Here is a 14,071-nt window from a genome sequence, read left to right as displayed (position 1 = left end):
TGCGATTCCTCGAGGTCCCCAAATGTCAAATGGTGTGGACATGAAAAAGGGGCCTTTAATTTACATACATACCACATCTCAGGACTGTTCCAGAGATTTCGAGGTTTGTCCTATTCCGATAGTCCTGTAAGTTTTACTTGTTTGCGCACTTTTTAATAAAACCATATTACTCCCGTCAAACTGGGGTATGCCGAAATAGATATATATACATATCCATGTTTATATTGGTTGATCCACCATAACATCAAGTCTATGGAGATTATTGTGATGAATGAGCTGTCAATCGATTCATTTTGTGATCCGGGAATAGGCTATATTTTTCGATTCGATTTGAATAGGAGGATGTTTTACAGCAATAATGCCATAACCAGGAATAAAAATAAGAAATGTTATGATGTTATTTAGCTACACTGAAAAAAGAATTAGCTGAGTTGAGTAATTCAAAAATAACTGAACTCATTTATGCAATAAAAAAGAACTATATCTTACAACTAATTTTGTTGTTATAGCCTGCCAAGCCATTTCCGTCAGCAGAAAAAATGTAGGCGCGAAGAATACTAAGCGACCTGTAACTATTTGCCTATTTAATAAAATTGTGAAACATTACATAGAAGAAGTCCGTTCATTGTTGTCTGATTGCAGTCCTTCATTAATTTCTGCCTCCGAGCTGGCCATAGCAAGCCATCATATAAACCAACGTCATAACTCTACGCTGGACGTGAAATCTACCCTTGCATCCTAATATTACCATAAAGTCGTAAAAGCATCTAAACAGGAAACAGGTACAGTCCACGTCGAAGATATGTTTACAGTTTTGCACTTTATTCCTTCGTAATAAGGCGTAATATGTTACCATATCTTTGATGTTTTTAATGTAGGAGCTATAAGAGACTTCACAACTGGAAGAGCGCAAGCGCATCAGACAAAGTGATCAGTCTAAAAGTGACTATACATTAAAGAAAATGATCACCACAAATGTGGCCACGTTTTTTCATGTAGTGTACCTCTTTCGTACTCTTGAAATATATGAATATAGGTGATGGCTTCCCTTTTGAACACTTTCATCCATACTAATATTATTAATGCAAAAGTATGTCTGTCTGTCTGCCTGTCTGTCTGTCTGTCTGTCTGTTACCTCTTCACGCTCAAACCACATAACCGATTTAGTTGAAATTTGGTATAGAGATAGTTTGAGTCCCGGGGAACGATATAAGATAGTTTTCATCCCGAAAATCATCCCTTAAGAGGGTGAAAAGTGGGGTAGAAATAAGGTTATTCAAGTATCGCCTGATAATTGATGTAAATATATGCTCACAATTAATGATTGCCATTACACTTTATCTAGGCATTATAGTTATTTGTATGGAGAATCAATAAAAAGCTACCCAAATTACTAATTCCACCCAGACGGTAAATTCATCCATGAACCAGCTAGCCAAGACCCGGAACCGATTTTAAAAATAGCGGTATATACCGGTTTCATTCGATATTACTCCGAACTTTCATAAGAATGCAAATGTTTTAAGAACTCTATTGTAAACTAAATAAACCGGTTTTTTCGACAAGCGACAAGATGGCCGCCCTGGAGGTGTGCCGCGTAAACTACATCGATATAAGTAGAAACCGGTTTTTATTGTTCTAAACCGGTTTATATTACAATAAATTAAAAGGTTTTGCGCCAAATACATGATAACGGTTTGGAAATTTAATCGGTTTCTGAGCCTAGCTAGCTTCAATGTTGAAGAAATAGCATCAAAGTAACATATTAAATACAGCTCAAATTTCCACTTAAGTCGTTTCTTAAGCAAAAGTCACACTGGCCATAGTAGCCGAGGTGAAATATGATGCCAGGCGGTGCATAATGCACGAGGGACTGCATACACAGACTTATAAATCTGCATGGGACTCTGGGATTCTCTTTCACAGGCTAAAAATCATTGCATGAAATGAAATGAAATGCATGTGTTGTTTATGATCAAATCATTTTCACCACACCAGCTGGTAAAGGCTGAACTGATGAAATTGTTGCATTTTATCCACATGTGGGGCAAAGTAATCAGATGCAAATTTTGAGCTATTTCCTATTTTCTGGTAGAACTGAATTTTAAATGATGATTTTGAATGATAAATATTTAATGGCCTTCATTTGGATTTCATTTTGTTTGATATCTTACAGTTAATATTTTCTTTGGGATGGTGTGGTGAAAAATTTTGTGTTTCACTCGGGGGAAAAATTTGTTTAACCCTCGTGCTTTGAAACCCTCGCAACGCTCAAGATTCGACTTTTCGAACCACTCGCTACGATCGTGGTTCAATTCTGGAATCTTTCGATTGCTCGGGTATCAATATTTGGACGAGCGGTTAAACGACACCTTGTAAAACAAATAACTATTATACTATTAATAACATTTTTTTTTATAACAATATACATAATGGATGGATATTACATTAGTCCGTTGGAGGTGGGACGGTGCCAGTGAATAACTAAGTATTAATTCTTTAACGGCCCAGAAAATAAAATGAAAAAATCTCAATTCAAGCCATCATCATTACGACTAGTCCTAATAATTAAGCTTAAGAAAAAATACATAACACGCCTCCCATACTTTTTCTGAAACACGATTTTTTTCTTTGCCTGCGCGGTTAACCTTATTGAAACGGATATAGTGAGTCGAATTCGAATACAGTACATGTCTTGTTATTAAAACCACCTTCTCTGTATACTGTTACAACTATATTTGGTGGGAAACATTGCCCGCCGTTCGAATTACCATTTGGAACTAAAGCAACTTAGTTCGACGCACATTACAAGTCTTGTTTGGACTCGTGTAACATGTGAAGTGTTTTAATTAGGGCTATCACTTTAATGTCAACTTTTAGCTGATATCCTGCACTACCATTTAACAATAAAAAAAATACAGGTCAATGACCTCGTTTTCGAATAAAAAATATAATGAAAAAAAAGTAAATTTTTGAAGACAATCTTTGTTATCAATTCTCGAGTAATTGTGGAAAATTCTCTATTTTTTTAAAAATGTGCAATAGGTAAATGGACATGCTATTGCATTCGATTAATGTACCACTACTGTGTTTGGCACCATAAAACTTTGAAAGGGTGCATTTTTAAAATGGTTGAGAAAAAACCTATGTGTACTATGTTCCCCATACCTATGTATCGGGGGTGATTTGTCGATAAAATTCATCGTACTATACGTGGTTAACAGCTCGACTATACGTAGACAAACACAGTGTATAAGTACGCGGGCACTTACGAAGATAGGAAAAATCGCACTCGACACAAATCGGCTTACAAAAAAAGAGGGATAACATGCTCACAACAACATACTTTCCCTCAATTCATTAACACGAGGCAGTTTTCCGGCTTCGTCGTAATAGGACCATTTTTAAGCCGCTCTGCCCAGCTTTGTTACGAACTTGTTGCACCTCTATACTTTATTCATCAATTTTACCGCTCAGTTTGTTACAACTGACCAGTATACATTTAACCATCCATCACCAGGATGGACGATTTTTAATTGGCTGTCGAATTTTATTTCGTTGGATTTCGATAAAATTTCACTTGTCCCGAAAATAATCTTTGTGATTTTCCGCTGTGTAAAACTGTGTTACTGTTAGATATGCTCTGCAATAGCATGCTAATAAACGTGATTTTTGAGAATGCTTAACATGAACATGCATATGAACTTTACATTTGCACAAGTAGACGTGCGGTGAAATTGCGCTAAAATTGTACAGAATAGGAGACTATTTATCCGCCCATTTTATCGGCCGAGGAGGCAGATTCAGACTTATCGATTTGTTATCGTTGATTTTGTTATGATACGAACTTGCGATGCACTGAGAATTGTGTCACGGTAAGAGTGACATTTTTTCGACCAAAAACGTCACCTTTGATGCTGACAGATCAGAACCATAAGTACAGATCTAAATCATAACCTGTTATTAAAATCAGAATACGCCTGCCTGTCACTGTAGTCTGCAAAGAGTTAAGGTACCGTTCGGATTTAGAGTACACAAGCATTACTGCAATAGTATTGCAGCGCGACATTACTGCCGACTGCATTGCTACCGCAAATGTCAATACTGATATTGTTACCCGGATTATAAATAAATAAATAAAAAGTCATCTAGTATCGCAAAAAAAAATACATACAGCAACGGATAAGCAACCAAAAAAAGACACACAAGCACAATAGGGACAGTAGGGTGTAAGTCCAATAGGGTTGTTGACTGTATTGCGCAATATATATATATATATATATATATATAATAACTCAGCCTATATACGTCCCACTGCTGGGCACAGGCCTCCTCTCATGCGCGAGAGGGCTGGGGCTATAGTCCCCACGCTAGCCCAATGCGGATTGGGGACTTCACATACACCTTTGAATTTCTTCGCAGATGTATGCAGGTTTCCTCACGATGTTTTCCTTCACCGAAAAGCTAGTGGTAAATATCAAATGATATTTCGTACATAAGTTCCGAAAAACTCATTGGTACGAGCCAGGATTTGAACCCACGACCTCCGGATTGAAAGTCGGACGTCATATCCACTCGGCCACCACCGCTTCTATATAAATATATATATATATTACATCGTGCATGCCAAAAAAAGATGAACCTGACTTCGTAGTCGCTAATCATGTTGACTGTTCGAAGAGAAAAAAACAACTTGATTTGACTTAACAGTCAACCATCCTGTAAGCATTAATTACAGCACAGTAGCAATAAGTATACAATTTTAAGATCTATAATAATATACCACGTAGAACTATTGTTTACGTTTAAATTCTTAAGTGTAATGGGCTCGGGACTCAGCTTTTGCAGCGAGTCTGTTGACTGCACAGCGCGGTTTTTCAGCCCGTACCTATCTCTTTGCTTATTTCTTATTTGCGGCAGTCGTAATAGTAATGCTAGTGTAGTCGAAATCCGAACGATACCTTTAGCTTTGTCGAGAGATCTAATTATACTAGGAATGACCCACAAATAGTCTAAAACACTTTTTGACGAACCTCAGTGCTGTGATGGATTACGTAGCCTGCCTGTTTTCGTCAGGACGGGTGTTTCGGCGCGTTGCTTTCGTTGCAAGCACTGATTGGAATTTTTGTACAACGGTTTTTTAAAGGAGGCTTCACCATTTGAAAAGCGTAACGAGTTTTTGGCCTTTTCAATAGATGGATTGGTTTAATGGATATTTTGATGCATCTGTTTTTGATGGTAAATGCAAAAGGTATTTTATTAATTAAGCACAGTATAGGTTGTTTTGCGTAATACCTACCTTGTTGGGTCATAATACAAATTGAAAAACAAATGTACTGTCAACCGGCTTAGACTTGTTTAAATGTTAATTTCAGTAAAAAATATTATAGTTTGTTATTTTATTATGGCACCGACCTTTTTCTCATAGGTACACGGTTCTAAAATGGTCACGGTAACGAAAATTTAAAACAGGAAAATATTGAGAAAAATAGGCATAGTAATAAATTAAAAAAAACACAAACTAGGGCCTGTGTGAGCTGTAGTCTACAGTGGTCTATGTAGACCTCGCGGACCCCTATTGTTGCAATATAAAAAAAAAAACTCTAAACCTGAATGGACAGAAAAGAAACATCGAACCTGATAACCAAATTTCATGGGAAGAAAAAGGAGGAGGAATGTTTTCTACAGGTCGCATTCCCGATAGACATTCGCATAGTTCATTCGCGATAAGCATGCAGTCAAATCATTACGAGTATTGTCCGCCGGCTTAGCCACGCCCATTACCAATCAAATCGTTCCTAATTAGAAAACCAAGTTCACAGTGACCATTTGAAGGCATACTTTTTATTAATCAATCAATCTATTTGCAAGAATACAATAACATAAGGTGTTGGAACTATTCAGGTACAATGTGTATTTTGCTTGCAAGCAAGCGTGCAAATATAATGTCAAATCTAAGCATTGAGAAATAACAAAATGCTTAAGCTTAAGACATTAACATAAATAGTTAGGGAAAAAGTCAGTCAGTAGCCATAATACAATAAAATTATTAGTAATAATCAGGAGAAAAAAACATATAATAAATTTGAAAATAAATAGAAAAATTTGCATAGTTGAAAACAATTAATAGGTCAATATTATTAATACATACTACATAATTAGGAACGATTTGAGGCTAAGAGTTTCGTTAGGCCGACGGACTATGATGATTTTACTGAATTCTTAACGCGAACGAACTATAAGCACTTGTGCTCAAGCTGAAGCGAAGAGTTTTCTTTTGCTCGCTCAATTATTTTTAAAACAACTTATTTACCACGAGATACGTTATTTTACACCGAGCTACCCATTTTCGGTGGTCGTGTAGAGCAATGGCCGCCGCATGAAAGTATAATGCGGGCCAGAGGCGAGGGCCATCGTGTAAATCAGGACCTGGACGTCGATCCAACCTTACATTTTTTTTTTTTTTTTTTTTTGATATGAAAGTTATATCTCATTGATGATGATTTTGATATTTCAGAATATCGTTTTAAAATAATAAAGCTATCCGCGTCAGGCTTCGTCATATTTAATAGACAGTAATTTCATTTAAAAAGGACCACCCTGAATCGCATCCGGTCCAAAAGTCCGTTTTAACCCTTAAATGCATGATTTTTCCTTTTTGCCTGAATTTAATATATAATTAATTAATTATTATTAATTGTTTACTGATACTGGGAAAAAAAAAAATAACACTCGTAAAACATCGATTTTACTGCTAAATCAGTGTTAGAATTTATATAGGCATAGGAATTTATATTTATGTAAATATATAATTTTCAGTAAGAGATATATGAAAAATCTTACTACTATCAGGAAGGTACACTATTTGTGATATACCTGTGATAATGATTTTTAATATAAAATAATTGCAAACCCCGAAAAAAACCACCAACTTCTCTAGATTTTCCGCCGTTTCGTCTTAAAACTAATGTAATTTTTTAAAACGAATATACTGCTCAGATTTAAATAAAACATCTAAAAGTGTATTAATTTACGATTAAAAATTATGATTAGATTTTTTAAATCTGTGAGTTGTCTAATGCTTTGTAGACATTTGGCAACAATATGCATTTAAGGGTTAAAATGAGAGCCTAACTTCGAACATATGGCGGCGGCTACGTTCGTGTCACTCTGAAGGTAACGTTTGGATGTCAAGATCAAAAAGCAAGCAATAAGCAACAAAAATACGGAGTCATTTTGTATGTCTCAGCATACTTTTATATATGTATATATGAAAAACAATGTCCTTGCGAAATATGAGTCTGTTGTTTTAACAGACCATTCTGTATAAATTAATTCGTGGCTGCCATCGATATATGATAAAAAATTACCCAATTTCCAGCTTGTATCGACAAAGTTTTGCGGCTCCGCGGTGATTGATTAAGGGAAAAAGTTTGGGGCCAAGAAGTATTGGGTGATTTTGGGAAAGTATATTTTAAAGAACCGTGATGTAATTCCAAGTTATTATAATTGTGATACCAGTAACCGAACTAAATGAATATATCACGAACTATGGATGGAGTCGTTTCACTTATAATTTATTTTTCTTACCTGAATCAATTAAATACTATATACGGAGGATTTAAAAACTGAAGACGCTTTGACTGTAATTTTCTGTACAAAACTGTCTGCCGATTTTTGCGGGGGAGGGGCACGTCAAATGTATGGCTACTTCTACGTAACGTACAAATAGGCATGTCAGATAAACGTCAGTCCATACAATACATATGAGCATATATTATGACCATTGGCCGAGCTCTTAAAGGTGTCTCCAGATATAACACATTACCAATTATAAATTTAACATATATTTAACGCAATAAAAGTTTAATTTGAGTCACTCGAATGAATGTTAAATATTGTATATTTAGAGTTTCGATTCGATAACAATAAATGAGAAAGTTTTGCTTCATTTATTTAAAAAAATTATTTTCCAGCTTCATTGCTGATATTGATTTGTCTTTCATCTGTTTGCATGACACAAATGGATATTCATGTATTTATTCACACGATGGCGCTGGCGTTTTTTTTATTGCGCGTTGTTGGATTTTTGACTTTGAGCATTGGTCGTTAAATCGAATTTAGCGTACGGAATTCCTAATGTCAGGTTTTAAGGCAACGCTGTTTAATGTGCGAATGAGTCCCATGGAGCCCAATCGATTGTATGGTTCGTCTATCTCCTCGGTATAGTTCTGCAGCTTCAACGGTTTCGGCATAACACAATGTATGATGTCTAAAAGCGGAATTAATGTACGAGTAGGATACGTTATAATTGTTTTAATTTATTTATTAGAATTGAGTAATTAAATGGGTTATGAAACTGATCCATCATATTATTTTTTCTAGACTTCCATCTCTCTATACTTTATACATTAAAATAGGCAAGCTATGTTCAACATTGTAAATGTAATTCAATGCTATATTCATTTTCTTCATTATCTGTATGATTCATGAAATTTAATGCGATCTCGAAATCCGGACCGAATCCGGGAAAGCTGTAAACTCCATATGATTCCCAGAGCTGCACTATGCGAGCTCTGCGGGCCTATGATGGCCATGATTTTATCATCATTTATGTAACTACACAATTCATATTCGGATGGCAACTCAGTAGCGTTACCTTTGCAACGTTAGTACTGTCAAGAAAACTCCGGGAATACTTTGGCTAATTGATTACAAAGTTCACAATTTAAAAATTAAATACTAAATTATAACTCTTCAAGTGGCATATGTTGTTTTTCAGTTGTTAGAATATTGAGTTTATTGCAATTAATCAAATTTAAATTACATATTCAGTCGGGAGCCGACGGCCTACCACACCAAGGGATAAGAAATTGACTCTGAGTAGCGTACGCGCGCCCCAAAGGTGACCCGCCGACTGGCTGGCCGATCGCCGCGCCCTTCTCGCTGCGTCCCGCGCTCTTCTCGCTGCGTCCCGCGCTCTTCTCGCTACGTCCCGCGCTCTTCTCGCTGCGTCCCGCGGTCTTCTCGCTGCGTCCCGCGCTCTTCTCGCTGCGTCCCGCGCTCTTCTCGCTGCGTCCCGCGCTCTTCTCGCTGCGTCCCGCGCTCTTCTCGCTGCGTCCCGCGGTCTTCTCGCTGCGTCCCGCGCTCTTCTCGCTGCGTCCCGCGCTCTTCTCGCTGCGTCCCGCGCTCTTCTCGCTGCGTCCCGCGCTCTTCTCGCTGCGTCCCGCGCTCTTCTCGCTGCGTCCCGCGGTCTTCTCGCTGCGTCCCGCGCTCTTCTCGCTGCGTCCCGCGCTCTTCTCGCTGCGTCCCGCGCTCTTCTCGCTGCGTCCCGCGCTCTTCTCGCTGCGTCCCGCGCTCTTCTCGCTGCGTCCCGCACTCTGTTTCCCCGCGCGGCCTTCAGGCGCTCGTACAATCTCCATGATAAAAGTAATACGGCAATGATATCAATGCAATATTTATATCAGAGATCTCCTGAGTAACTTTGCAAGCTCTGGAGCTCTGCAACAATAATGCTGCTGAATCGCCATCTAATAAATAAATATCGATTCAAAGGTAAAAAATTGTATTTTTTCTTATTTAATGCATTTTAATTATAACATGTAATGTTTTGAAAAGATGTGTTCCGCCGAGTTTCTTGCCGGTCCATATTGGGATTTAAATCTTCTCAGGTCAGAGGTATAGGGTTAGAGCAGGTGTAGCTTTATTTGATGTTCATAAGCGCATTGTAATAAAACTATCTTTATCTCTGCATGTTATATTTATGTTAACATGCGGATGTCAACTGAAGCTGCATTACTGCGGTAGGTAGCTTTGATACCGCTGCTGTTTCTGTCAATTTCCTTGATCAAATGAATGACGTTCGCTGCCGCATTACTGCCGCGATTATGAGGTTCGTTTCAACGACGCCGCAGTAACGGCATAATAATGCAGCGGCAGTTGACATCATAAAAATAATATTTTTGAATTTTTTTGCGGTTATGCAAGCGACAGAATGAAGGCCCACTGCATTGTGAATTGCTGCCGCAGATGTCAAAATCGATGTCGCCAATCTGAATTTTGACATTTGCGGTAGCAGTGTTGCGCCACAATACTGTAGCGGTAATTCTGATGCAGTCTGAATTGGAAAGGTACCTTAAGATCGGTTGAACTGACGTCACACATCGTCGCGACTCCCAGATCCGAATACCAACATTAGACTGAACGACAAACGACAAAAGTGCAACCATCACATCTCTGGGCTCTAACTCTGGAATTGGCCTGACGTCATTTCGTTTACGATGGCGAAATACAACCACCGCGGAATGCAATCTCCCTCTCACAATGTAGGACGCAATGCTACTTTGCTAGGGTTGGCATGCGAGTTATAATAAATAAATAAATAGTTTCCTCCCTGGATTGAAAGGTCAAATGTCAGTCGCTTTCGTAAAAACTAGTCCCTGCGCATATTATTAGCAACAACTGCCGAGACAACGCTAGGAAGATGATGAAAAACTATATAGTTAATCTTTATGTTGAAGTACGAGTAGTTGATTTATTTTTTAAAATTATTATGATTGATATGATATGATCTTAAATTTGTATCTATGGTGATATAATTTAAGAATGATGGTATTTGTGTAGTCTTTATAGTTCATAATACGTAAAATAAGGAGATGTAAAAGTCTCCAATGTAAAAAAAAAAAACATTTTTCAAACAGCTCTTGGCAACCCTTGGCAGGTGAACCTGGTAAATACAGTATTTTTCAGTTAGTTCCGTGTTTCAAGAGCTGCGGCATTTCGCACTCACCATGCGCACAGTACATGTTCCACTGCCCCACGGAACAGAAGCTATTTCTAGATTACATTAAGAGGAATTCCTAGTTGCGATTTTCCCATACAAACTCTGTCAACGGTTTCCTCCCTGGATTTTTAACCTAGGGCAATGATATTTAAAATAAGATCAATATCATCAATATATGTGCCGCTACGTTTCGCTTTTTTGGATTATTTTATTTTGAAAAAACTTACAGCACCTCGAGAATCGCAAAAAAGGCTTAATCGAATTGGCTGAAAAAAAGGCGCAGTATACAAATAGGACAACAAAAATCCAAAAAAGCAAAACATAGTGGCATAGATTATTTCTTTCTCTTGCAGTTCCCAAAATTTCATACCGATTGGTTGCGTTTTGGAGGAGGAAATAGTTGAGAGCGAAACCTCTATTTTTGAGTTTTTTGCGTGGGAATTTTAGTTCGAACTGCAGTTGTCCTTATCGCACGCACGCAATCCCGCCCGCCGCAGCGCGACAGAAACATAGCTTCAAAAATTCGAGATTTGAACAGTTGCTCAGCTAGGAATTGCTCTTACAAACACCCACAGTTCTGTCCTTTGCTGATGATACGGGGATCCTGGTTAGGGAGGTGAGGACCGGTCAAGAAGTACGTAACCAGGCTGAACTAAGCATGAGAGTGGTATCTGAATGACTAGACGCAAACTTACTGACATTAAATGTCGCTAAACCCAAATACATATGCATGCTACTTGATTAACTCCAAAGGTCAGCCAATCGAAGTCTTTACTGTGCGAGTTGGCATTTGGAACGAAGATGCCCAATCCTTAGCCAGCAGTTGCAATACCCTCAAACGCTCTAATGTTATTAAATACCTTAGTGTTGTACTGGAAAGTTCTAGTTGTCAAAGCGGACCCCAGGCTCCCTTGAGCCGTGGCAATATGCCGGGACAACGCTAGGAAGAAAAAAAAAAGTGTTCTACTGGACATACACCACACGTAACCTGGCTCCAGCGTATGAAATCTTTGAAGTTCCTTTTTTTAATAATGAGGTACGGGATCCTAAAATACATTTTTTTAGTTTATTTAAACGAACGTGGTTAGTATAACCTTATACCAATTTTACGATTTAAACTCATGTGACATGTTTTGGAGACTCTGGGTCTCCTTTCTCAAGCACTAACAGTGCGAGCAAATTTCACGACGGCCGTGCTTCGCGTACTGCTCCGCACCGCGTCGCACGCTGCGCGCGCGTTGGGGGAGGTCTTGCGCTGTCGTTGTAGGCGGGCATAGTGGCGTGTTTGGGTTTAGGTCACCTAGCACTTGGAGCGACAAAGAGCACGAACCATATGGATCAGATATGTCAGTATCTAAAGTGACGTTTCTTCAAATAAAAACGTCACTTTTGACACGAACATATCCGATCCATATCGTATTTAGACCTAATATTTGACGTATCTTAAAGTTCGAATCGGGCCGGTAGCGTAGTGTACTAGGTACATGCACTAAAAGATATATATATATTTTTTAATTAGGTTCTAGGAAAGTAAATCATATGTCTTACAATCTAACGAACTCTTTCAAAACATTAGCTCGGTTTTCAAACATACGTAACACATATTCATTCGAAACCTGTTCCTTCTCATACATAGATATAAGCTCTGAAAGCTGGCGACTGTGAGCTTCTGGTTTGCATATAACAAGGATAGAATTTATATAAATTGTGCACATTTCAACCAAAGGTAAGGGAACTTTGGTGAAAATGGTAAAACAATTTGACAAAAAAGTGCGAAAACAAAAAACCGACTTAATTTGATTATATTGTTCCAAAACTAGAGTGGTATTAAAAAATAGAGAAATTGATATTTTCGACTCACGGCTGGCAGTATTCAGGAGGAAGTTTGTTAGAGTCCTCGGCCATCAACTTCATACTTCACATTGATATTAAGCAATTTGACATGTTATAATTATTTTACATTAACAAGCGGGCGGTGGTGCTGGTGGAGTACTTTCAATCCGGAGGTCTCGGGTTCAAATCCTGGCTCGTACCAATGAGTTTCTAGGACCTTATGTACGGAATATTATTTGATATTCACCACAAGACAAACTATTCGGTGAAGGAAAACATCGTGAGGAAACCTGCGTACATCCACGAAGAAATTCAAAGGTGTATGTGAAGTCTCCACTGCGTGGGGACTATAGCCCGAGACCTCTCGAACATGAAAGGAGGCCTGTGCCCAGCAGTGGGACGTATAGTATATAGGCTGAATTACTATTATTGTATTATATTATTAGTCATTTTGTAATTTAGTGTAGTTTTAGGATATATTTTTTAAAATTTTAGGATAGTTTTTGCTCCTTGTTATTTTATCTCGCGCTGCATGCTGATTTTGGATGGTATTCTTATATAATACCTACCACTTAGGTATTTGTAAAAAATCTTTGAATGGTGGAAAAAAAAACTTGTGAGAAGAGGGAACGTCAGCTACATTTTTGTATGATATAGAAGGCAAACGAGCAGACGGATTGCCTGATGGTAAGCGATTACCGCCGCCCATGGGCAACACTAGAGGGGTTGTAAGTAGTTTGCCGGCATTTACGTTGATTGAAAACCGGTGGATTGATAGAACGCAAACTAAAAACGCTTTCATCCACACCTGTGAAAAGAGGGAACGAGCGCTACATGTCAATTTTTAAAGTTATGTTATAAGCAGTGACACAAAGTTGTCAACTAGGTATTGGGCTGAGCACGTAGACCACTGGGGCGTTTATCTTAGGATAAGTTTCTTAAAGACTCCTAAAGCACATATTTCTATTTTTTATCACGTTGAACACGATTGTTGATTTTTAAATAAATAAATATTATAGGACATTATTACACAAATTGACTAAGTCCCACAGTAAGCTCAATAAGGCTTGTGTTGAGGTTACTTAGACAACGATATATATAATATATAAATATTTATAAATACTTAAATACATAGAAAACACCCATGACTCAGGAACAAATATCCATGCTCATCACACGAATAAATGCCCTTACCAGGATTTGAACCCGGGACCATCGGCTTCGTAGGCGGGGTACTACCCACTAGGCCAAACTGGTCGTCCGTTTTTACTCGCGCACTTCGTAAACAAATACGATCAATAACGAATAACTACGTATGTTACTTAACACACTATTAATATATTAATATCCTCTACATCGATTATGAATACCGATAATGTGTCGGCGGACCCCTTAGTTGCTGCCGATAGGTCCCAATGCTCATTATATTTAAAGGCATACTAGATACAAGATTGC

The 14,071-nt window shown here is 38.1% G+C and overlaps 1 protein-coding gene across 1 annotated transcript; it reads right to left on the bottom strand.

Moving 5' to 3' along the window:
- Positions 1–8,831: 8,831 nt before the first annotated feature.
- On the bottom strand, positions 8,832–9,422 carry LOC133523871 (uncharacterized). The gene has a single exon (XM_061859624.1). It carries the CDS (start codon positions 9,420–9,422, stop codon positions 8,832–8,834), a length of 591 nt encoding a protein of 196 aa, XP_061715608.1.
- Between the last annotated feature and the right edge of the window lie 4,649 nt (positions 9,423–14,071).

The sequence above is a fragment of the Cydia pomonella genome, chromosome 12 (genome assembly GCF_033807575.1).
Source record: "Cydia pomonella isolate Wapato2018A chromosome 12, ilCydPomo1, whole genome shotgun sequence".
Classification (NCBI taxonomy): Eukaryota; Metazoa; Arthropoda; class Insecta; order Lepidoptera; family Tortricidae; genus Cydia; species Cydia pomonella.
This window is presented reverse-complemented; position numbering and strand designations above follow the sequence as displayed.